Source organism: Ictalurus furcatus, chromosome 14, assembly GCF_023375685.1.
Source record: "Ictalurus furcatus strain D&B chromosome 14, Billie_1.0, whole genome shotgun sequence".
NCBI classification, from domain to species: domain Eukaryota; kingdom Metazoa; phylum Chordata; class Actinopteri; order Siluriformes; family Ictaluridae; genus Ictalurus; species Ictalurus furcatus.
Genome location: NC_071268.1, coordinates 19,448,784 through 19,474,913, shown reverse-complemented (window position 1 = coordinate 19,474,913; position 26,130 = coordinate 19,448,784). Strand labels below are relative to the sequence as shown.

Genomic DNA, 26,130 nt, shown 5'->3' with positions numbered 1-26,130 from the left:
AAGACAGTCTCTTTTAAAAGAGGCATTTAATGCTGAATTTCAGACATTTCCAATTCATGGCCACTGTTTTATCACATTTTAAATAGGTTTGTAAATTTTATTAGCTCTGAAGGTAAAGCACAGATGTAACAAGTATTTTTCTAGGTGTTCCCAACAATTACTGCATATAAGGGTGGACATAATAACAGGCCTTTAAAAGTGAAGTAAAAATGTCCCCGAGGCCCTCTAGTGGCTGGATGCAGTATGATTTTTAACCCCACCCATTAAGTTACAGTACAGTCGACCTTAATATCTCCCGCAGTATTTTTTCTTATGATATGATTTTATAGGAATTAATCACTGATAAATAAAAGGCTGTGGTTGATGAGGTGTTTGAGGTTACAGTCGAGCCACATGAACGTTCATGCACTCCAACACAGACCTGAAGCTCTATACAGCCCTACAGCAAATCCTCAGCAGGGAATTCTTTGCGGATTTTCCAGTATGTTTCTCATTGTGATGTCTGAGCTGTGGTTCACTGTATTGATATTACAACTAGTAAACAAACAAGAGTGAACAATGTGATGTCAAAAATGGTGACTCCCATTCCAAACACAGAACGGAAGTGAATGGCGCCATGTGGTCCACTCATATACAGTCATTGTTTCCCAAGGGATCTAATTCATTATAATATAGTCTGCATGAACTGAAATATTGGCCATTTAACAAACTATGTGGAATTAAAGAATAAAACTGCTTTACTTTGTCAGAAGCATGTAGTGTACAAAGCCTGTTGTTGCTGTCTAGACAGATTGCCTCCATCATCATGAACACAGCTTACGGCAGCCTGACTATGACAAAATATAAGTGATGCTTTGTACTGTGATTCTTATAGGGGTGAGGGTTATTTAAGTTTAAGAGGTTAAATTAATTTAAGCAACAAAACACAACTGAAAATGATGATTTTTTTTTTTTTTTTTAAATAAGCCATGTCAACAGTTTGCTAATCAAACCAGAAAGGGTGAATAAAATGAAAACTCTTTGAAAGTCTATCTATTGAACAGTCTATCAAAACCCTCCCCTGTCTGACCTAATGGCCCTGTAGCTAGTGTCTAGTCTCATGAGCTGTGTCCAGTTAACTACTTTACATAAATGTATGTGCTTGGATAAGAGAGGATCTGCTACAGAACTTGCACTGGTTCATGTTTAAAGTTACTGAACTTTTCCTTCAGTCAGCTGTTTTCATTCACTGCTGCAATACTTTTCTGGGTCCGCGTTTGGACCATGGTCCTCCAGTTGATGACCCCTGATCTAAAGAGTCCAAATGCCGCCATTGTGAAATAGAAACTAGATCAGGGTTACGGGGTTGTCTGTACTCACTGTGGTCTGGAGGCCTCAGCCTGGTCTGTCTGAAGTTTCTCTCCTCCTTCTACTTCCATGGTACAATAGACGATTCTGTTAGGGGCCAGTGACTTCAGCCCCTGTACCTCAATGATCACAATCTGCAAAGCAACCAAAAGTGGAAAGTGACACCTTGCACTGTTCATACATATGCAGGAAGATTTACCGAAATATTCGAAGGACAATTTTTTTTTAAAAAACAAACAGCGTAAGTGAGAGAAAAAACTTATAGTAAGAACATCATGACCCTTAGATCAGTGGTTCTCAATGTTTTTTCAGCCATGGACACCTAGCATATTCCAACTGATCCACGGAGACCCCCCCCTACATAATATGAGTAGTATATATAAATAGTCTACACTAAACATTTTCATAAACCAACCAAGTGTCAAATGTAAATAATTTTCCGTTCAATATTAGATTTGATATACTGCCTGCTATTCACATTAACAGGGACATTTTTGTACATGAACATTAATATTTCACATTTCATTTTACCTGTTAAACTTGAACTTTTTGCAGCCTGGGGTGAGAAGTAAAATGTTCCCACATGTTATTACTAACATTACATTTTATCTGACTATCACTCTAAATTATCATTGGTTTATTTAATCCATCAATGTTGCACACAGTGCAAACTTTGTGCTAATAACAACATGGTGAACATAAATCAAGGGCCCCCCAAAATGAGCAAGCTAAACTACATTGGTGAGAGAGTAAATGTGCATGACCAATTTCTGATTGGAGTTCTCGTCAATTGGAAATCGCTGCTGCTGAGGTTGGCCCCACATGGACAGCCTGAAGATCACTGAGATTACTGAGGATGGTACCACTTAAAAACCATGCAGATGCTTTGGACCACAATTCATATGAACAGTTATGCTATGATAGCTTTAGGACTACAATTGCCACGAACACTCCATCAGTGACCAGTGGATAAGTTCAACAAAACAGACAACCTGTAATGATTTTCCTGGCTACACAATTGCACTTTTTGACCATGTAGTACACAGTTATGGAAGGGATCTATTTACAATCGCACTGCTCATTGTCACAGAGATGAGGATGTGTTCACTTTTGAGTCTGGTTCCTCTCAAGGTTTCTTGCTCCATATCGTCTCAGGGAGTTTTTCCCTTGCCACCGTCACCCCTGGCTTGCTCATCAGGGATAAATTCATACATTTAAACATAAATATCCTGAATGTATTTATCACTGTAAAGCTGCTTTGTGACAATGTCCATTGTTTAAAAGCGCTATACAAATAAAATTAAATGAGGATATTAGCATATAGGGTAATTTAAAAAACAGTAAGTCAAGTCTGTCACTTTTCTGAAACTGAATGGCTCTAAAGAATTTATTTAACATGTATTCTGAAGTGATGTGATGTACATAATTTAAAATTTTTTTTTTTTTTTCTAGAAACAATCCAATGGGCCCCTGTAATTATGCCACAGTCCACAAGGGGTCTGCAGAGCCCTGGTTGAGAAACGCCACCAAAAGATAGCTTACTGAACACAAATACTGTATATAAAGCTGTGACTGTATAAATCTGGGCTCTTCTGCTTAACATGTGCATAAATTGGACAAAAACAAGTGTACAATTGGCCCATGGAGTGATTTCCGTCTAAAGATGTGAAATGCCAGCTAATCTGCGTGTATGCCTAACTATGTAGATAGGGTCAGATAATTAACCTTGTAATAGCTAGCAAGTTGACAGCCGGTGGCAGGTTTTACATGCTACATACGTTGAAAAAGCCCTTTGAATTCAATTATTCTTGTATGATTAGAGATGGAAAAAGCTAATAAACAGGAAAATACCACAGTTAAACAATTGTGATCAGCCCAGATAATTGTGTTCCTCTGGCAGAAAAACCCTAGATGCATGGGAATACATGTAGGGACAAAATAAGGGACTTCTCACTTACCTCCAGGGTGAAGGATAACACTACATCTGATTTGGAGAGTGGCAAATCATTCTCATCCCCTATATCCAGGAAGCTGTTCATAGGAGTGAGTTTTGGCTTGATTTTGGGCTTCAAGTCTTTAGCTACAGGAAGGCTCTCCAGATTTGCCATTAGCAGGTTGACTGATGATCTCAGCTCCTCCACATACATCATCTCCATATCCTTAGACATGAACTTGGGGAACTTCCTTTCCTACCAAGTATATTCAGGAAATGTGTTAAAGAATAATGAGAGATGGAATGCTATATAACAAAAAGTGTATTTTGTACATTTTTGATGTATTTGTGATCATGATGGTCCAAACAATATATGGTTCCTTCTAAAACTCATGAGTAAAACATGCTACCAAGTCAACAACAAACAAATCAGCATCTTGCCAAAAACTCCCAGATATGGACCATTTTGTGTGTTGCAGAATTTTCAGACATTCTTTAGAACTAAAACATGACAAAAATGAAAACTCAGAAGAAATACTTTTTTTCTAGACATACAGTTGCAATCAATATTATTCAACCTGCATTGCGAATCAGTTTATTGAAAACAATTACAGACTTTCAGCTGTTTGCAATGAACAAATCAAACAAAAGCAATTGAAATAGTCAACACAAGGAATGCTTCAAGTGTTTTCCCCAAATTCTACCACTTGAATAATTTTGAAACTGGAGAAGTCATTATAAGTTGCATTTTCTGTTGAATTTGGCGAAACCACTTGAAACATTCAAGCTGAAAGTCTGTAATTGTTTACAATAAACCTGATTTGCAATGTGGGTTGATTAAATTTGACTGCAACTGTATCAAGACCAGGCATATATCAGCAAAAATAAGCACACATACACTCACAGGCCAATTTAATATGAACACCTGTACACATCATGTGGCAGCAGTGTAATGCATAAAATACAAGTCAAAAGCTTCAGCCAATGTTCACATCAAACATCACAATGGGGAACCTCACTGACATGGTTGTTGGTACCAGACAGGCTAATTTGAATATTTCAGAAATTGTTGATCTCCTGGGATTTTTGCTCACAACAGTCTCTAGAGTTTACACAGAATGGTAAGAAAAACATCTAGTGAGCATCAGTTCAGCAGGCAGAAACACCATGTTATTACGTTGAGCTGACATGAAGTCTACAGTAACTCAAATAACCACTCTTTACAACCACGGTAAGCAGAAAAGCATCTCAGAATGCACATGTCAAAGTTAGTCAGTGGGCACAGACTCACCAAAAAAGGACAGTTGAAGATTGGAAAAACATCACTTGGTCTTTTTCCAATTTTCGTTCACTGAGCTGCTGCCACACAAATGGCTGATTGGATAATTGCATGAATTTGCCTGTGTACAGGTGTTCTAGGGGACAGTAAGTGTATAGTGTAACTCTGGAGCCACAACAGCATTAAGACCGAAACTCTGACATACTCTGGCGATTCTGTCTGTGAGCTGCAGTCTCCCGTCCAATTCTCTGCGGATCTGTGCTGCCTGCTCATCAACATTGTCCAGCTGGAGAATACAATTAAAAAACACATATTTAAATGAAAGACTTAATGAATCCTCATTTGACTTTCGCTGGAGAATCTGTAAAGACGCCTACAAAAAAAGGGACAACGGCAGTTTCCAATTAAAAGTTTCCGATTAAGACAGCTGTATTGTAAGGACATATCACATAAAAATTCAGACAGTGGAATGCTCAGCTGACCTTGCATCATTGCTTTTTCTAAAACACACATATACACAGTAAAAACCCATGTTGGCACCCTGTCAAGAATGGGTTTCCTCTCATTCAGTCTACATGAGTGGGAGGCTCTCTCTCACTCTCTCTCTCTCTCTCCTGTTTCCATTTGATAAGCCTCCCTCCCTGAGGCAGCAATAGTGCTGAAACTTTGCTAATTTCACACAGCAGTATCAATATAGACACAACAAATTAGGAACTGTGTGTGTATGTGTTATGGTGTGGGCCACCAATATGCATTTCTCAAGACCACATTATTTGTACCATTGAAGTGATGGCTTTCATTTTCCCAACACCTACTCAGACGCTTATATCACATTACCATTTGCTTCCTTGCTATTAATGATGGTTACTCTCACAAAGATGTGACAGATGTGTGGGTGAATGCTGGACAAAAATTCCTTCATGTGCACCCATAACATGCTGGAAAACCCTAAGCTATCGGCTGAGCTGTTTTCACCAATTACTGCTGACTTAATCATAGGTCATTTACACATTAGGCTGCACAGGCAGTGGGAAACACAAAAGCTTAATGATGCAGTTGGGCATGTTCACGCTGCAGAGTGTGACAAGCAGTCGCAGTGTTGAGAGAAAACCTTCAGTGTATTGCCAATACTTTGATAAGGCCAGGGGAATGATTTAATGAGCTACTGTGATTGTCAGCCTAAACAGACTGGAAGTGTGAAGGGATCTCTCTATAGTAATGTAAACACTACTCTCAGACAGTGTGAATCCTGCTGTATACCACATTAGAGATGACTCATAGCTAAGCACTGTGTAAAACATTAACTCCTGAACATTCCATTTCTTCCTTACTTGTAGCCAATTGCCTTCAGCTAGCCGTGCCTTCCATGTTACATGACCGCTACCAGTCTGGGAGTATGAGTGCTAACATATTAAGCAGATCATAGCACAATTTAACACACCTGGAAGAGAATGCTACAGTAACTGACTAGCATCATGGGGGAGAGTTGATCTTTGAGGCATGACCAATATATGCACACTGAATATACAGATTAGGTTTCTTCGTTATGGCAAGAAGGAACTAGAGTATCTGATAACTGACAGAACGTGTCATGAGAGGCTTTGGAGACACTGCTCGCTGATTAGGAATTAATGGTGTCATCTGTATTCCATTTCTGGCAGGTAATTAGAGACTATGCAAAAACAGAAAATTGATGATATTCAAAGCCTATACGTGGCTAATTAGTGTGTAAACTTGACAGTGCTGTCAAAACAAATTTCACTATGTCACAAATACCATTTTAATTTACATGATATTTGAATGTGAAAATACATATTTGAATGTTTAAGATCCTATATTTTATTTTTAGGTGTCTATAGAAACACATTTCCCAAAATGATCGTAGTCTCTTGACGTAGAAAACAGGGCCTGTCATTAGGAGTCAGCACAAGTATGTTACAAGATGATTGCTGGATGTTCATCAGATTTAGTATTTAAATCTAGTATTTAAATCTAGTAAATTAAATAGTACATGTGGTGACATTGTAACTCCTGAACACCTGGAAAGCAAAACATGGAAACTTTAGATTTTGCTGTATAAATAACCAGGACCTCATTACTGTAGAATTAATTGGAATTTGATTTTTGGGGAGATGGAGCATTTACATTGCAGTCTCAGGTCATGTTCTATATGTACACACACACAGTATCTCACAAAAGTGAGTACACCCCTCACATTTTTGTAAATATTTGATTATATATTTTCATGTGACAACACTGAAGAAATGACACTTTGCTACAATATAAAGTACACCCCTAAGTGAAAATGTCCAAATTGGGCCCAATTAGCAATTTTCCCTCCCTCCGTGATGTTGTCATGGAGGAGTGGAAGAGGACTCCAGTAGCAACCTGTGGAGCTCTGGTGAACTCCATGCCCATGAGGGTTAAGGCAGTGCTGGAAAATAATGGTGGCCACACAAAATATTGACACTTTGGGCCCAATTTGGACATTTTCACTTATTGGTGTGCTCACTTTTGTTGCCAGCGGTTTAGACATTAATGGCTGTGTGTTGAGTTATTCTGAGGGGACAGCAAATTTACACTGTTACACAAGCTGTACACTCACTACTTTACATTGTAGCAAAGTGTCATTTCTTCAGTGTTGTCACATGAAAAGATATAATCAAATATTTACAAAAATGTGAAGGGTGTACTCACTTTTGGGAGATACGATAGATAGATAGATAGATAGATGGATAGATGGATAGATGGATAGGGCTTAATATCTGTCAGAAAAACCTGCTCAAACTTTTTTTGTCACAATGACTTACTACATAATAAAATACAGCATGTATGCAAACACAGAAATTACAAAGCCGGTTGATAAGTTATCAATGGCTTATCAGTATTGTTTGGGTCCTCGTCTAGCCTTGATGACCTTACCCTGTCCATCTACAACTGAATGAAGGTGGACAATCATACTGGCAGATTTTCTGACAACAGTCAATATAAGCATCACCATTCATACTACCATCCACTTTTGTTAAAAACAAACAACAGCAGCAAAAATGTTTGTGCAACGCCAAGTCATAATCGCATCCCATTATGTTTGACAGTTGCCTAAGTGCACGTCTCCTTAAACTTCTGGAATATTCCTCACATAGACTTGTCCAATGCTGCTATAGGAAACCATTCAGCCAGTGAGTCTTGTTCTCTGGCAAAAGCTTAATCTCTGCTTTAATCTGAGGATCAGTTTTAAACTTATGATTTGTGCTCTTTTTGACCAAAATGATGTCTTCTCTTTCACTAATCTTTTTGTACTTCACTGAGCCACTCTCTCTTTGTTTCTTCACAATGTCAGTCTGCCTCTAACAACCACTCTAACAGCAGTTTCTCTTTGTGAAGATCTTTCCTCAGCCACCACATCAATTTCCACATGATTTCTAGGCTTATTGCTGGTTTTTGTCCCATTTTATCACTTCTTCCAAATTATAAATCAGTGCCAAAAATGCTTGTTTATAATAACTAACAGCTCTACTTTCAGACCTCACTGTAGACACTTTATTGACTACACGTTCACTAAATGATCATGACAATCAGTTCATGGCTATTAAGCATATGTTTCCTCTGCAACCTTCACAAACACCCTGGCAACCACACCAATTACAACATGACAACTGCACCACACTCATCAAACATGTGCATCACACATTTGTGAGAAGTTGATAGATATCTGACTGCCCTGAAAACAGTCATTCTGTCTAAAGATAAACAGAACCATCTACATTCAAACAGTCAATATTCTGTATTATGTGCCTACTGATTTTATATGGATTTCATGTGCTTTCTAAATACCAGTGTTTGACTGTGGAGCTAATTAAGAAAACAAACTAAATGAAATAGTTGTTTTTTTTCTTTTTTTTTTCTAAGTAATTTCTTTTTCAACACCATAAATGCAAAATAGAGAAGTGTTCTGTTTGGAGAAAGGAAAACACTACATTCCAGCATAATCGATCATTGATGGGAACAATGACTTCCGAATTCTACAGGAAAATGTCGTTACATCTGTCCGTGACCTGAATCTAAAGAGAAAGTGGGGCATGCAGCAACACAATGACCCTAAGCACACAAGTCGTTCTACTAAAGAATGGTTAAAGAAGAATAAAGTTAATGCTTTGGAATGGCCAAGTCAAAGTCCTGACCTTAATCCAATAGCAATGCTGTGGAAGGACCTGACGGAAGCAGTTCATGTGAGGAAACCCACCAACATCCCAGAGCTGAAGCTGTTCTGTACTGAGGAATGGGCTAAAATTCCTCCAAGCCGATGTGCAAGACTGATCAACAGTTACCGGAAACGTTTAGTTGCAGTTATTGCTGCACAAGTGGGTTACACCAGATACTGAAGGCAAAGGTTCACATACTTTTGCCACTCACAGATATGTAATATTGGATAATTTTCCTCTATAAATAAATGACCAAGTATAATATTTTTGTCTCATTTGTTTATTTGGGTTCTCTTTGTCTTTTAGGACTTGTGTGAAAATCTGATGTTTTAGGTCATATTTACAAAGAAATATAGAAATTTCTAAAGGGTTCACAAACTTTCAAGCACCACTGTATTTGACTTTGCTCATACAATTAAATAAGATGCTTTAAATAAGAAGCTTTAATTAAATTCTCACTGCATGCCCACAAACACCCACTCGCATACCTACCTAAAAATACAGACACACATACCCACTGACCTACACACAGACACACACACACAGACACACACACACAGACACAGACACACACACACAGACACACACACACAGACACACACACACAGACACACACACACAGACACACAGACACACACAGACACACACAGACACACACAGACACACAGAATGTGGCAGATTTTCTTCTTGTTGCTGCGTTACCTAGTTGGAATGTCAATTTATTTTGCTTTGGCTACTACTTCTATGACAACAAGGCTCAGGAACCTCCTAATGACAGATGTAGTCTAGGGGCCAATCACGTTGAAATCACAAGTTGGTGTATTTCTAGAGGTAATGCTGCTCAAGACATGTAGCAAAAATAAAGCTAAGATTTTGATTGATTTTGTGCAGCTTGCAGCTAGTTTAAAAAATGTCCACTATAAATCATATTCATATTGGTGTTTTAAGCCACACAGTGCTTTGTGTTTAAAATGTGCCTTACTCTGGCTGTCTACGAAAATGCTGATGCATTGCTACTTAATCAAAAGTCTTCAGCCTGATTCATTCCTTGGATGGAGCGCTGTGAATTGGCCAGTGGAGCTCCAACTCTGATGCTCTCGCCTTTAAACACGTTCATCACCGTGCCGTGTTGGTCGTAGCAAATACATTTGTTTAATTGCATCTCTCATACTGAGGTGGAAGCATTTTTAAAGTCAACGGATTCTAAACAGTGGAGATAAAAGTTATGCATCTGAACTGAAGGCTTAATATAAGAAAATGTTTTATTATTTTATCTCTGTTCAGAGTTGGTTTTCTCCTTCAAGTCAGCGCAGTTGAGCTGTTTCTTACAAAATCAGTGATTAAATTGAGTTGTCCACTCAAGTTTAAATCATTATTTAAGAAGAGGAGAGCCATACAAGCATTCGATTTTAGTCATCCTATGAGTAAAATTCAAAAGCCTCGAATCATGCTTTCAAATAAATGTTCAGACTATGTTGCAAAAAAGTACAACATTCACATCTCCACTGTTTTATTTGACAATAAACACAGCAATAAAACACGCAATTTCACTCATCCCACTTGCTGTTTATTGCCCGTCGTTTGATGAACAGCTAAATTCCTCTGTTCTGAAAGTCAGACGACGAATAAGTGTTTGCAGCACAGTGCATAGAGGTCTAGGACAACTACTGAATATTCAGTTCTTTTTGCTGGTTTAAACACAGGTTATCCACAGTGATCTTATATAAACCACTGCAATACACATAGTGGGTACAAAATGCTAATTAAAATCTTTAAAGGTCACTCAAAGAATCAACACTGAGAAAGAAATTTCTTCAGTGGTGGGAATACAGGATGGAAATAAGTGAAATGGGGCTTTTAAAGAATTCATTCTCCTAGGAATATTAATGCCTTTTCTGTCTCTGACTTTTGAGCCTAGGCATCAGGACAGGTAATTGCCCACTAAATTGATCATTCATTAGATGTCTGTCTGTCTGGTGGTCTATATATCTATATATCTATATCTATATATCTATATCTATATCTATATATCTATATCTATATATCTATATCTATATATATATATATATATATATATATATATATATATATATATATATATATATATATATATATATATATATAAACATAAATTAAGATATTGACCATCACAGTCATTTCCTAAAATGATATGCCACTAATTCATTACCACTTCCTTCTACTTAATGAGGGGTGATAGAGCGACGGGGTGCAGAGGCTGAATGCGTTCATTACGGGGGTGATGACAGGTGCAAGGAGGAGACGAGAGCGATGGCTGGTGGGAGCATTTCTCTCTCTCGCTGTAGTCGCACTGGACCACAGGTGTTAAGCATGGCAGGGTAAATCACCTCCCTGATCACAAGGAAACAGCTGGTGTTTCTACTTGTCCACTTGCCCAACTAGATCACAACCCCCTTCACTCTACTCATCCAAAATCTTGCTGCAGTTCCAGTCTTTTGGTGTATATATCTGAATGCAGATTAATGTAATACTGTTCTGGGAATCTCTGAGAGTTCAGCTTCCTAACTGAGCTGCTGTTGCTGATAGACACTTAGATTTCACAATAATAGCACCTACAGTTGATGGGGCAGATCTAGCAAGGAAGAAATTTGACAAATTTACTAGTGGCAAAGGTAGCATCCTATGACAGTGCCATGTTTATTAAAAAAAAAAACAACAAAAAAAAAACTGATCTACTGATCGGAAGGTTGAGAGTTCAAACCCCATCACCGCCAAGCTGCCACTGTTGGGCCCTTAACCCTGAACTGCTCAGATGTATAAATGAAATAATGAATGTCACTCTGGATAAGAGCATCTGCCAAATGCCATAAATGTAAAATGTACTGCCTATGTTTTTCTATGGAGATTGCATGTCTATAGTATGTGCTTGATATTATGCTGCCTGTTAGCAATGAGTGTGGCTGAAACACCTGAACACAATCAATAGAACGGATGTCCACATACTTTTGGCCATATAGTGTATGTTTATCAATGCTTGCCATCTTCTGTCATCATATTATTCATTTTTATTATTCATTTTTAAATGGCCTCTTGCTTTTATAATACACAAGTCTGCATTTTCTATCCCTGATTTTTTTCAGGCTGGAAGTGCTTGTTTAAAGGTGCTGGTCTAGACGCTATTGAAGGACCTGTCCAAGATGATTCTACTCAAGAAGAATCTAGAAACCTCAGAGGCGTGCACTACACAGGGAATGGCGCATCAGGAAAATTAACAAAGCACGTGCTTAACCCCTCTCTGAATACACATAAATCTGCCTGTGTATATATTAACTTAACTTTTAGACCAAAGTCTAAAAGTGTATACGACCCTTTAGTCCCCCCCCCCCCCCCCCATGTGTGCTTATGTGAGCACTCTAATCCTGTGTCTTATTATTTTCCTGCGGATCTTCTCTGCTATTTTTCCAGTGCCTCAGTCCGTCTTTTACTGTCATTCTGGAGTTCCTGCAGTCAAATACGGTCACTTTCCACCACAAACACCCAGCTGAACAGTTTTGTCTTTCAATTTGTCATTTGTACCCATCCATTAGCATTCTTCCATCCATCCCTACCCTGTGCCTGTCATTTAGCCTCCTCTCAGGCTTTTCTCCCTGCTTCTATATAGCACCCTCACTCAAACAGTTCCTGCAATTATTTGGCATTTACTCAATCAAACTTCCGTTGACTTCACACTACAATTGTTCCCCATCTTCCTTACACTATAAACATTTAGGTAAAACATCTGGCACAGGCGGTGGAACAGTCAGTAAATCATAAGAGGAGCAAACTACTGAAATAGAACAAAGATAATCAGATTATCAGAAAGAAAAATAACACGGGCTGGGTATTACAAATTTTATTAGTCATAAAAGATGATAGATGACTATGTTAATCTGACTAAGCCAATATAAATGTCAAAGTACAGCATGAAGACTTTATTCGGTTTCTTATTGTCACTATTGATTAATCACTAATGACAACAGTCATTAGTGACAAAACTTTAGAGAAGCCTGATTTTAGAAACTGTAATCAATAACACAATGGCTCCAAACTTAAATAAACATATAAATAGGTAGATAAATAAACAAACAAACAAATAAACACGTAAGATCAGAGAATCACAAAGAGCTGTCGGTTCAAAGAGTTGGTCTTGGGTGGGTGGGGGATGGTTACGCCTCTTCTATTCCTACTCTTCTTTTTATTTCTCTTAGGCATCTAGAGATTTTCACATCTTAGAAGCCCTGAATATACTTTATATATAGAGGACACTTTACATTTTGATGAGAACCCTGTGCGAATTGTCCTTCTCATCACATCATACTTATAAACATTTTATGTATGTACTGTGCAAAGGTCAGTGGACATATTCAGGCCAAACTAACAAGAAGGAATGACAGCTAGCTGAAGCTCATGCCTGATTTGATAATCACAAAATAATTATTACCTCATTACACAAAAACAATATACACTGACTGGCCAAAAAAAGGTCACTGTTTGGATTTAAATAAGCAAATACATAAGAGCCTATGATTGGATCATTATTTCAGTGATTAATATGTTTCAGCTAGCAACAATTCTTTTAACCCTAACTGATGCAGTGTGAAGACATATCCTGTGGTTGTTGAAAAGATGTTACTGTGTTTCAGAAGGGGTTATTATTGGCCTGCATCAAGCAAACAAAACAACTAATTAGATTGCTGAAATCCCTGGAGTTGGTTTAAGAACTGTCCAATGCTTTATTAAAGCCTGGAAGGAGAGTTGTGAACTCTCAACTTTTAGGAAGAATTGTGGTCAGAAAAATGAATGTTCAAAATCTTGAATGATCGTAATCGGAGCTCTTGAAAACGCTTTGTGAAGTCACATCGTAAAAAATCGACAGCAGAACTCATGGTTATGTTTAATAGTGAAAGAAAGAGCATTTCCACATGCACAATGCAAGGAGAACTTACAGGATTAGGACTAGACACCTGTGTGGCCTAATCAATGTTGGGATAATCAGATAAGAACGAGTTCAATTTGCTAGGGGGCATAAAGACGAGTCCAGATTTACCCTATTCCAAAACGATGGGTGCATCAGAGTAAGAAAAGAAGCACATGTCGCGATGCACCCCTCATGCATAGTGCCTACTGTACAAGCCTCTGGAGGAAGTGTTATGATCTGGGGTTGCTTCAATTGGTCAGGTCTAGGCTCTGCAACATTATGCAGCGATAATATGAAGTCAGCTGAGTACCTGAATGTACCGAGTGACCAAGTTATCTCATCAATCGATTTTTTTTCTTCCCTGATGGCACATTCCAGGATGACGATGCCAAGATTCATCAGGCTCAAATTGTAAGAGTGGTTCAGGGAATGTGAGGAATCATTTTCACACATGAATTGGCCACCACAGAGTCCTGACCTTAACCCCATTGAAAGTATTTGAGGTGAGCTGGAGGAGACATTTCGGAGTGGTTCGACTCTCCCGTCCTCAATACAAGATCTTGGCCAAAAATTTATGCAACTCCAGATTGAAATAAATGTTGACACGTTACACAAGGTTATCGAAACAATGCCACGATGAATGCACACTAACTTAATACTAGGAATTTGCCTGAATGCAGTGTACTGGTACTGTAGGACATTCAAGGTGGTGTTCACATCACTAGTGATGCACAGATATAAACAAATACACACTAATAAAAAAATACACACTAATAGATTGGGGGTTCTGATCCTATCATTTCCTAATGATGGTAACTGAACAGAATGAACAGATAATGTGTTCTAAACAGATACAAATATAGGAATAGGAGACACACTATTCTTTTTTTTTGTCAGTGGTTTGCCTCAATAGCTTGACCTAAATACTGCCTTATTGAGCTTCAAAATAAAACTATACATCTCCCATGTTTCTACACAAACTGGCCCAAAATTCACAAAAGACATCTTTTTTTATTTATAGATCAAACCCATCATATATGCAGTCAACACAGTGAGGGCAACATCTCTCTGCTCTCTTTATTCCTCTAAAAAACTTTTTTTTAAAAATCAAAATAAATGTAAAAATACTGACTTCATTGTCATGCTTTTTTCCATTCTGAAATAGATGTTTTCTATTGTTATTATCCCGAATAATCATGAACTGCTGCTGAAAGGATCTCATTTTGACTAGCAGCAGCACTCAGCTTTAGCAAATTCCAAGCTTTAGCAGTCCAGTGAACTTTTCTGAACCAAAAAAAAAAAATCAAAAACATGCAAATATAAATTTTATGGGTCCACAATATGGAAGTGATGTTATGTAGCAGGGACGTGCAGAAGGGGGGACTCTGGGAGCTCGATCCCCTGCCTTTTTTCTAAATTATTTAAAAGTACCTTTCTCAACATTAAATAATAAACAATTATATTATGCAAAAAGCATTTGAATTCAAATTACTGTAATTTCTGGACTATAAGCCGCTGCTTTTTTCACACGCTTTGAACACTGCGGCTTAAACAATGATGCGGCTAATTTATGGATTTTTACGGGCTAACGAGCTTCATGCCGCCAAAACATTTAGCCTCGTCACATCGGACCAATGAAATTACCGAACAGGTCACAGTGGACCAATGAAACTGTTCGAATTAAATCAAACGCACTCACACTAAATTCTTCAGATCAGTCATTTTGCGCTTCATGCACACACCCTCATCATGGAAAACACACGAAGAAATGCATATGATGCAGCTTTCAAGTTAAAGGCGATCGATCTGGCTGTCGAAGAAGGAAATAGCATGCGAAGAGAAACTTTTGCTCAAGTCTGCCAGTGGATCCTAATAGCGTGGAGCAGTGTCAAAAAATCTACTATCACCAACAGGTTTCGAAAGGCTGGACTGCTGCGTGATGAAGAGGACAGCACAAGCTCAAGGGCGAATTTGCCTCGAGACGTAAGTGACATCGAGAGCGACAACGAAAGATGGACTGAGGAAGTGTGTGACGAAGTACCGGTAATTCTGAGGCTGTTCAATTCCGACACTGAAGAAGATGACTTTAGTGGTTTTAGTGCGTAGGAGGAAGATGAAGATAGCGATCAATGACTTTTCCTGGTAGGAAACTGTATTTTTTATTTTTTTAACCAGCCGTGTTACAGGCACTGTTCGGAAAAAAACAATTACGGTACGTATTTAATTAAAAGTTAAAAAAATCTTTCTGTGTAACATCTTTCTGTGTAAATATCTCATGTTACAACGCGGACACCTGCGGCTTATAGACAAGTGCGGCCTATATATGTACAAATTTTTTTTTCTTTTTAAAGTTAGTGGGTGCGGCTTATATTCAGGTGCGCTCAATAGTCCGAAAATTACGGTAACACGAGAGCGTGCACAAAACAGTAGCAAATTAATCACAAGAAAGTAGGAGAATTTTCCTATTTAATTGTCCGACGCGAGTCTGCAGTCAGATAGCCTCGTTGTCATGACGCAATCCTGATGCGTCTCGCTTCAACAGGTAGACAGGTATGCTGAAATCACTAGCTCTTCTGCTAACCTTTTTGTATTAGCAGCATTTTATATGCTTATTGCCAGTAGTTTTCAAGTTGATTGAAAGGGAATGTGTTGGTAAATACTAGCTACTTAAGTTTGTTAAATTTTCAGACACGCAAGTAACCTTGTTATATTATATGTATGCTATATAGTCAGTAAAGGCACGATGCCAAACAGACAGAGATGGCAGAAAATTAAAGAAAAACTGAAGGAGGAAGTGAAAGGAACAGTTTCCTTTTCAACATGGGTGAAAAAAAAATGTGATATGATCATTAAAACCTCAATTTAATTTTTTAAAATAAACAGCCAGTTCAGCAAGCAGTGCTTCAGTTTTATGGAAATCAGAGTGCTGCTGCCAAACACAAGTTTAATTGTGAAATTAATAGTTTTACTGACTTTACAGTGAGTGATGTACAGTGGGTGTGCCACTACAGTTGTGGGTGGTAATACTGCAGTTTTTTTTTTTATTTATTTCATAATGTTTAAATCTTTTTATAGAATCTTTGGATTCATCGCTCCACTAAAATTTGCCATTTTGTTGGAATTATTTCTATGAATGTAAACATAAAATAGCAATAGGTTATATTAGTAGCCTAATGTAATTCTCACATTCATTATTGTGGCCACACACAGTCTGTTTCCAATGTCTACCAGAGTGATAAGAATATGTAGTTAAATTAAGAATGGCAAAGTAGTTAAAGTAGTAAAATTTGCTCTTTGGTGATATAGCCCCTTTTGGACATTGGAGCCCCTGCCCCTGAGGAACTCTCTGCACGTCCCGCTCATGTAGGATTTTGTAATAACTGTTGACTACATTTTCAACATTTGACTTCACAGAACTCATCTTTATTTAGTCTAATAGCTAATAATAGTGTGTTTGGTTTCACGTGTGTGTTTCAGCTCTGCATTCCACTCTCTTATGATTTCATCTGCAACCTAATGGATTGAAATTCCACAGCTCCAACCCACAATAAGGAACACAGTTACTCAAAGGAGTTAAACACACAGCATATGCTTGATGTAGTTCATACAACAGACAGAAACAAGCATTTCCTATTGCTGAATCAATGACAGGATTATAATCAGCACAGACTATTGGTTGTTATTGGCTAGAAAACAGGTGGCTATTTTTCCATCTCCAAGTTTATCAGTGTACTGCTGGTACCCATTTAGATGTACAATGAATGCGATGTACTAATCACTAGCTATTTTTCCACTGATCAAGTCAATAGGGATCTGTCGGTCAGTGAAAATGCCTCTTACACTGCCAGCATAGCTTGAGAAATAATAAAAGCAGTATAAATGATCACAGACAACTAAGACACACGAGTAGTGTTTTTCAATAATATCTATACAAACTGATTGCTAAAAAGCAGCCCAAAAGTGTCAAACATAGATCCAGCGTGATAGCCGAGCCGTGATCAGAGTGAGGTTGATCATTTTTGGCTCATTTGCTATTTGGTTTCACACTGCACATAACTGGAAAAAGAAAAGAGAGAAAAAGGGGGAAATCTTTGGCTGAGGCATGCAGGTCTGAAAATGTACTTGTAAAATCAGAAATACAGCAATTAAAAAAAAGGTAACCAAACCTTTGATAAATGTGCATGCATATATATTATATATAAAAATCACATGAGAATGAAGAACACTGAGCCAGCACTAAACAAATGATTAGACAATTATATAATTAACTGCTTTAAAACATTTCTTGCACCAAATCCACTGTTTATTTTCCCTGTGGTCCCTGCTGTGCTCACACCTGCCCAAACAAATATGTGAAAACACATTAAACTCAGGCTGTGAAGGCCTTAGTAATTAGTTGATGAGGTCGCTGAACTCATCAAGACTGAACAATCAGATGCAGTGTGTGTGAAAACATGGGGAAACAATCCTGTTAATATTTTTCACATCACCCATATATGACCATTCAAACGCCTGGAAACATTAGATAACTATTTTAGTACATCTCTGGTCATTATTTTGCAGCAAGGTGAAAGCTGATGAGGCATTTGGTTGGATTTGAGCAGCTATAGCATTTCACTTTAGAATCTATCCTAATGCTGCTGTCATAATTCACATCATCGCTAATGACCAATGAAAAACAGTTTTACTAGCAACCATACGTGCACACACCACAATGTTTCATACACAAGGTAGACTGCTTTAAATCATTAGGTGTTCCTCTCTTTCTCCACACTTCTCTGCCACTCGTTAGTCTTTAACTCACCTGTCTGCAAGTCTTTGCCCCAAAACTCCACAGGGCTTTTCATATATAGTTGAGACCAAATGTTTACATAAACCAATCTGATCATGATGGCTTTTTTTTTTCTTAAGGGGGGGTGGGAGATTAGGGTTAGACTAAAGTTTGTTCATCCCTGGAAATTCATTTGTGCATCTTTCCTGAATGATGCAGTATCTGTGTGGTCCCAAGATTTTTATATTTGCATGCCATTGTTTGCACGGATGCTTGTAGTACCTTCAGTTGTTTGGAAATTGCTCTAAATCTGTCGAAACCGGCCTGAATTTTTTCTGAAGTCTTGGCTGAATTGCTTGGATTTTCTCATGGTATCAAGTGCCAAAAAGGCACTGGTACCTCTAAAGGTAGTCCCTTTTACAACTACAGGTGCACTCCCAATTAACTTCTAATTATGGTAGTTGCCCAATCAAAAGCTTCTAAAAATCATTGCATCAATTTCTGGAATCTTCCAGACTGCTTAAAGAAACAGATAAATTTGTATGTAATCTCTTAGATTACTACTGACCCACTGTTATTCTGATATAGTGAATTATAGCTTAAATAAATCGATTGTTTTAACATTATCTGTGATGTGAACTAAGCAGATGCCCTAATTGACTTGCCATGGTCACATGAAATGGGTGAAAATGTGAAAAACTGGGATTGGATGACTTTAGCTTAGGTGCATTTAAAGTTTTGACCTCAAATGTAGACCAAACTGCTAATTGTGCTAATTTGTGAACAGTAAATGTAGTAAAAGAGAGAATAATCCAAAGACTCTCCACTAAATCTTTCACTGCTGCTTTCCCTTGGGAGAGCTTGTGGCAGATAACATCCAAGAACCGACTGATTATTTCACTGACCTTTATGGAACATCTTCAAAGAGGGCAGTGCTTGGTAAAGCCACCTGAGTTCAGGTAATTAAGGTAAAGGCCATAAGACTCACATCAATGTAGTGAAAATGTGAGAAGTAATGACATTTTTGGATATCTCTTCTTTGTGTCCCAATTCTTTTTGAATGGAAAATGCGAACATTTTAGAATTTAAACAAAGAAAAAACCCCTCAAACTTTCACTACAAATGAAATGTGGGTGTATGGTAGAACAAGACAATAATCTAAAACATAAAGCAAAACCAAAATAAAAATATTTTTTATAAGGCATTGCCATGACCCTCTCTATTTAAACTATTAAACTAAGAAAGAAGCCCATCCTAAGAGCATCTCACAAAATGCAGTGCCTAGAACGACAACCGTCATTATTTGTGGTGGTGAGATGAGACAAAAAACAAACTTTTTGGTCTTGAACATCAGGTAACAAAATGGGACTTTATACAAAGAAAAGTAGCTGATAAACCCACGGTAAAACATGGAGTTGGATCAGTGATGCTTTGGGGATGGTTTGTGTCTGGAGGTTCAGGGGCACTGTGAAGATTAGTTTAAAGTAGCAGGAAAAAATCCACTACTTGATGTCCCTGTAGTTTTACTTATTGCAAGTGTTATTCTTTTTAGACTGACATTTTTGCTCATTTGCATGATGGGTGCCAATAAATCTTGAGAGAATTGTTATTGTATTACAACTGAGAGGATCTAAAAGCTGTTCAAAGAGATACAACAGACTGGCAGGAGCTGCAAGACAAGTTAATAAACAATATTTATATCATTCAGAAAGGAAAATGCAGATTTTTCAACTGATATTGTTACTGCTTTATTTTCCACTATTATTATCTTAAGAAACTTAATGCACCAAATGTCCTGTTGCTATAAAATACATTTCTTTGATTTCTACATTAGTGCAAACCTTTGTCCTCAACTGTATAGCACATAGCGCAAGATATGATTGGTAATTTTGATTTGTCTGGTAGAAATCTATTTGCCGGTGTTTATAAAGCTGAAGCACCACTAACTTCATATGAATGAATGAAGGCACTAGTGTTGTTGCTGAGGGGAGGCAACACTGTCACAATATGAAGAGCAAAAACATTTACTAATTGTACTAATGGTAATATTCACGCACACACACACACAAACATATATATACATATATATATATACATATATATATATACACACATACACACACACACATATTATATATATATATATATATATATAAGCAAACAAACATCTTTATTTTAACTTGCACTATAAGAGATTGAAATAAGAAATGGACTGCTTGAATGAAAGTAAATGTGCCATTAACCCTGACATGTTTATATATATATATATATATATATATATATATATATATATATATATATATATATATATATATATATATATATATATATATAAATAATTTACATAGTTTTAAGGCCTTAAAAGGAATTTACCTTGTTTTGAATGTTTATGAACTAGTATACTTATACCAATGCATAGCATTCTAAAAAGTGAGGTAAAACCTACCTGGCAAGCATTGTAGAGCAGCTGGTGCTCAAATTTCTTGATACCCAGGATTTGCTGGAACATCTCGTAGAGCTGTTCCTTACTGAGGATGAGCTCGGACACGGCGCTGAAGGGCATGCGTGCTTGCGACCGACGGTGGTCTTCCTCTCCCTTGAAAATGGCATCATACTTGGTGATCCAGGAGCTCAGCACAGTCTCTTTGCTCAGGCCATCGATCTCAGGCAGGCTGCGCACACGGCGCTCGATGTTCTTCTTGAAGACCTCACGGAAATCACTGGCTGAGCAGCCTCCACTCTGCACCATCCGTGTCACACGCTCACTCTTCAGAAAACCCTGAAGGGAAGGATTTGAAGGGTTCAGTTGGTTTACGTGTAAAAACTATTTTTTATTTTTATCTTAAACTATTATTTTTCTTGAGAGACATGGTTGAGGTGTACTGTATGTAATTTCAAGGTCTCATCTCCAAAATGTCAACATCATTTTTTTTTTTTTTTTAACTTGCTCTATAAGAGATTGAAATAAAAAATGGACTGCTTGAGTGAAAGGAAATGTGCCACTAACCCTGACATGTTATAATTTCAGTTTAACTGTATTGTTATTTATTGTTTCTTTTACTATTAGAGCCATTTTTGATCTATGAAGCACAGTGAAACATAAAAGGAACAGCAGATGGGGATGATTGTCATCTTCTTCCAGCAGGTAATGGAGTGGAACGAAGACGATTTAGCTGCATTGGCTCTAAAATGACAGAAATATGTTCATACTAAACCCACAAGGATTTCAACACATGAGGAGAAACTGATGTACAACATGAACAAAGGTGGCAGCTCACACCAGGAGCAAATGCACTCAGGTTCCATAAACATGAATCATTTGTAAAGTCTGAATCAAAACTGCATTTCAAGAATAGTTCAAATGTGAAACGTATATATGTCTAAGATTAATTAGAAACTGCATCATGTGCCCATGAATGAAATGTGACAAACATTTCCTGTACCAGAATCACTGTCAATGTAAAATGTGACCCAGTGAGCAGTAACAGTCCATTCAAAAACAAAACTAACAAGACACATATGCTTTAGAGCTTTACAAATTTTATTTCATATGCATTTTCCCCAGTGTCCCGCACATGCAGTATAAAAGGGTGACTGTAATTATTATCCTGCAGGGAGAATTAATCACTTCCTTCCTCCCTGTTGAGGTGTCTCTGATAATTAGAAACACGCAGTAATAAGGAACAAGACTTCACGTTTCTTCTTTACCATAAAGTGTGCTTGCAAGGTCCTACACTGTAAGCTCAGTTCCATATATTCCCTAGCTATGCAAGTTACTTACAGCCACACTACTATACTGGTTCCGTCATTTCTAAGCCTGGGACAAAAATATTAGGAAAACCTAATAATATTACTTACTTAGGGCCATATTCAGAGTTGAGTTATACATGAGTTGTAAGAATTTAATAATGAAATTGCGCACATCAGTATTCAGACATAATGGGCCTCATTTTTCAGCCTTTTTGTAAAACTGCCTATAAATGTTTGTGTAAACTAAATGTTTCCACCAGATTTGCCAAAGTTTCAGAAACGCTGTTTTTCTGAAATGGCATTTTGATAAATGCCATTTCCCTGTAAATTACCAGGCGCATGCATGGCACAGCAGATTTGCATTTGGTGATGCCCACAAAGCTCTATAATAAAAAACAAAGCTCACATAGCTGGAATGACAAACACACACAAAAAAAGACTTTCTTAGAGGTAGAAGTGGAAGTTACTTTGATTCACGTGTATGCCAATAAAATACATTATTTAACAGTATACATATACACTGTATATTATTCAACAGTGTCTCCACAACTCTCAGCCAGAATGCACCAATGTGCCCAACCCAATGGTGTGATGGAGAAGAATGGTGTGTGTCAGAGGAAGCCTTATGATGGCATATGAGGGAGTATATGGCACATTGCAGGTTGAGTCATACCAGATCAGTCACTTATTGGTCACTTATTGCTGGCTTTAATAAAGTGTTGCACAGTATTAAAAGATGATGCCATGGAAAATGGAACCACCTGAGCCACTGCAGCATGTCCTCCTTTTATACAGCGACGTTCTTAATTGAATGACTGGTCTTATTTGTCTTAATATATAGATTCCTGTTTGTTTGCTATTTTTTTTCTTGTTATTAATTTATATACTTATTCATAACATTTATTACAAAATACATAAGCTACATAAGCATATGAAATACATAAGCTATACACTTGACAGTGTAATTTGTTTTTTTTTTTTTTAAAAGTGCAGTAACTCATTTCAAATTAAATGATTTGAATCCGATCGTCAAGGTTTACATTAGTTAGTCTTCTGATGCATAAATTTACACGAGAGCACAAGTAAGATACAGATGTTTTTATGAAAGGCTGGATATATTTTTCTACATCTAGTTTTAAATCTGAAACCTGTTGTTAGTATGTGTTATTGATTATTATTTTAAACAACAGTGGTCCTCTGAGGCAGCTGTAATACTCCACAATGCAGAAAAAGGTCAGCATGTCAAAACTATCAGACAAACATAGAAACAGAGCATATTCCAGCTCTACTGGGACCACTTGCCCCCTGAAAAACAAGAGTTTGATTTCCTGCTCTCACTGGGTGGGAGGATAGCTTAGTCCCTTTCTCCCTGATGACTGGAAGCAGTGATAATGGTCGTCTTAATGCTTGCATTTGTGTACGATCCGTTGTCATACAACATTGAAAACATGCAGTGGTTACACATGCTGTGCAGAAGCACATGTTAGCTCTTACAGCCTCTCAGACTGGGAGCTGTTCTGCAATAAGGAAGATTTACAATATACAGTAGGTGGAAAATATATACAAGAGTTTGAAGATAATAGATATAATTGTTGGAGCTGCTTCACTGAGATTACAGTAAAGTCACAATACTTATAAGAACTGAATTAGGCATTTCAAACTGGACTGCTTATTTGGTGGACTAGTCTTTGCTTTGTGTTAACATGAAACTACAAAACATGAATAAGTACACTGTAAATTATGATGTTTATGCATTATCACTGGATGAAACAATTTAAACACTATGGCTTAAACAGGATTTTGCGATTGTACAAATTAACGTAAACCTGCAGTATTCAGAGGAGCTTGCAGTTTTTTAAAATTTCTGCAGATTTGGACCAAGATGCATCATGTGATGTCAGTACAACACGCATTCAGTCAAAGCCTTCTTCAATTCATGTGCGTTGAACAAGAGTACAGCTAAAAAGGTCTCATTTACCAACAAACATCACTATGAAAGATGTGCAAAACAATTGCATGCAATTGCAATTTTGCTAACTCAAGTAGTTCCCTTTCATAGGGAACTCAACGTTGCATGAGCTTCACACTGTGGGATGTGGGACCTGGGATGCGCACTTGCGTGTGACTGATATGTGAAGTCTGTAAAATTACACCTATTTATACGCCTGCCATGGTCTTCACTGCGCTCTATTTTCAGAAGAATATATATTCCTTTTCTCTTCCGTCACTATCTTGTGCAAACAGAATGAGCTTTAGAGAGTTCAGAAAGCGTGTTACTCTCTGCTCTCGTGTTATTACAGAGGCAGGACACATTTTTTGTGTGAAGGGGGAACGTGCTGTGGCACGGTGCCCGGCTCTCTCGCTTCTCAGCTGAAGCAAGATGAGTTTCGGAACCTCAGGATTTTGGGCTGGCCGCTGTCGAGGCAGCCAGCCAGCTCAAATGCTGGGGTACTATACGGATCTGGAGGGGGAATCGGAGACTAGCATTGATCTCTCGCTCTTTCCTCTGTATCTTGCTCTCCACTTCTGGTATGCAGAGTCAACCCACCCTCTCTGACTCCGAGGAGCCAGAAGGGGGGAGCCAGTGAGAAGAAAAGAGCTCTCTCACACTGCAGAAAATGCCCTCTTTTGTCTCCCAGAAGTGTAACATGAAGTGTCATGCTTCTGGGGAAAGCAGTGTTTATAACCCTACAATGCCGGATTATTTGGCCATCGTGGGGGATAGACAGTATGGCTATTTTGCTTTACCGAAGGCGGAGGAGGCGCTTGCGAGCCACCTCTCACCATCGGTGGCAGCAAAATCAAGGGGGCCGGCGAATCCTCCCAGGCCGTGTAAGACCACCTTGGCGTTAGCTTGCGAAGCTTATGCGGCAGCGGTTCTTGCTTGTGGGTCTCAGTATACAATGGTAGTGTTGCAGGACTGACAGTCAGACCTGCTGAATTGTGAGGGAGGCACAGAAGGCGAGTGTGGCAGCCTCCCTCCCCCTGCAGAAAGCCAGTCACAGCCAGCTAGTAGGCCTAATCTAAAAATTAATAATCAGTGCCTAAAAGAAGCGGTCCTAAGCGGTGCTGTCACAGGGCAACGAAAATCTGATGCATTCCCTCCAACAAAATGTGGAAAGTTAACGTCACTAAAGACTAAAGTTTCTCCATAGGTTCTGTCCTCCATAGAAAAGGGTTCTAGGTACAGTTCATAACTCGACCCCCCTGTTTCACCACAGTAGTCAGCCCAGGAAGTAGATCTCTCCTGGAGAAAGGGGCCATAGAATACGTACCTCTTTCTCTGAGGGAGGGAGGTTTTACAGCCGTTATTTCCTGGTCCAAAGAAAAGACGCTGTATGCGGCCAATTTTAGAGCTGCATCATCTGAACCATACTCTTGAGACATACAGGTTCAGGATGTTGACGCTCAAATGTATCGTTCCATAGACTCAGTTTAATTATTAGTTTGTGACGATATTTCTAAAAAAAAAATAAATAAATAAAAAGACACTTTCAAACTCAGGAATTTCCTGAGGTTCATGTTTGGAGGCAACGCGCATCAATATCGGTTCTTCCTTTCGCTAACTTTATCCCCTCGCATCTTCATGAAGTGCATGGCTCCCTTGTAACTCCAGGGCATCCATGTGCTAAACTACTTGGACAACTGGTTAATACTAGCATGGTCCAGGAAGTTGGTGATTCAACGTTGTTCTCGCCCACGTGAGGAGCTTGGGGCTCAGGTTGAACTTCAGGGAAAGTTGCTTCTTCAGTTGAGAGCAACTTTTCTAGGGGTTATATGGGATTCGAATATGATAAGTGCATATCTATCCCCAAAATGCGCAGGGCAATCCTATCAACATTGAGCAAGATAAAGTTAGGTCTGGGCATCCCCTCCAGTCTCTACAGAGAGACTGTTGGGGCTTATGGCAGC

The 26,130-nt window shown here is 38.2% G+C and overlaps 1 protein-coding gene across 7 annotated transcripts in view; it reads right to left on the bottom strand.

The window, feature by feature from the left end:
- Nucleotides 1-26,130, bottom strand: part of cadps2 (Ca++-dependent secretion activator 2) — a 137,736-nt gene that overhangs the window by 73,063 nt on the left and 38,543 nt on the right. For all 7 annotated transcript variants that reach the window (XM_053642063.1, XM_053642062.1, XM_053642065.1 and 4 more), the window contains exons 3-6: nt 20,915-21,247; nt 4,765-4,845; nt 3,306-3,536; nt 1,360-1,481 (exon numbers count right to left, since the gene is read on the bottom strand). In XM_053642063.1, coding sequence (XP_053498038.1) covers nt 1,360-1,481; nt 3,306-3,536; nt 4,765-4,845; nt 20,915-21,247 — 767 coding nt within the window. The remainder of the gene's footprint in view (nt 1-1,359; nt 1,482-3,305; nt 3,537-4,764; nt 4,846-20,914; nt 21,248-26,130) is intronic.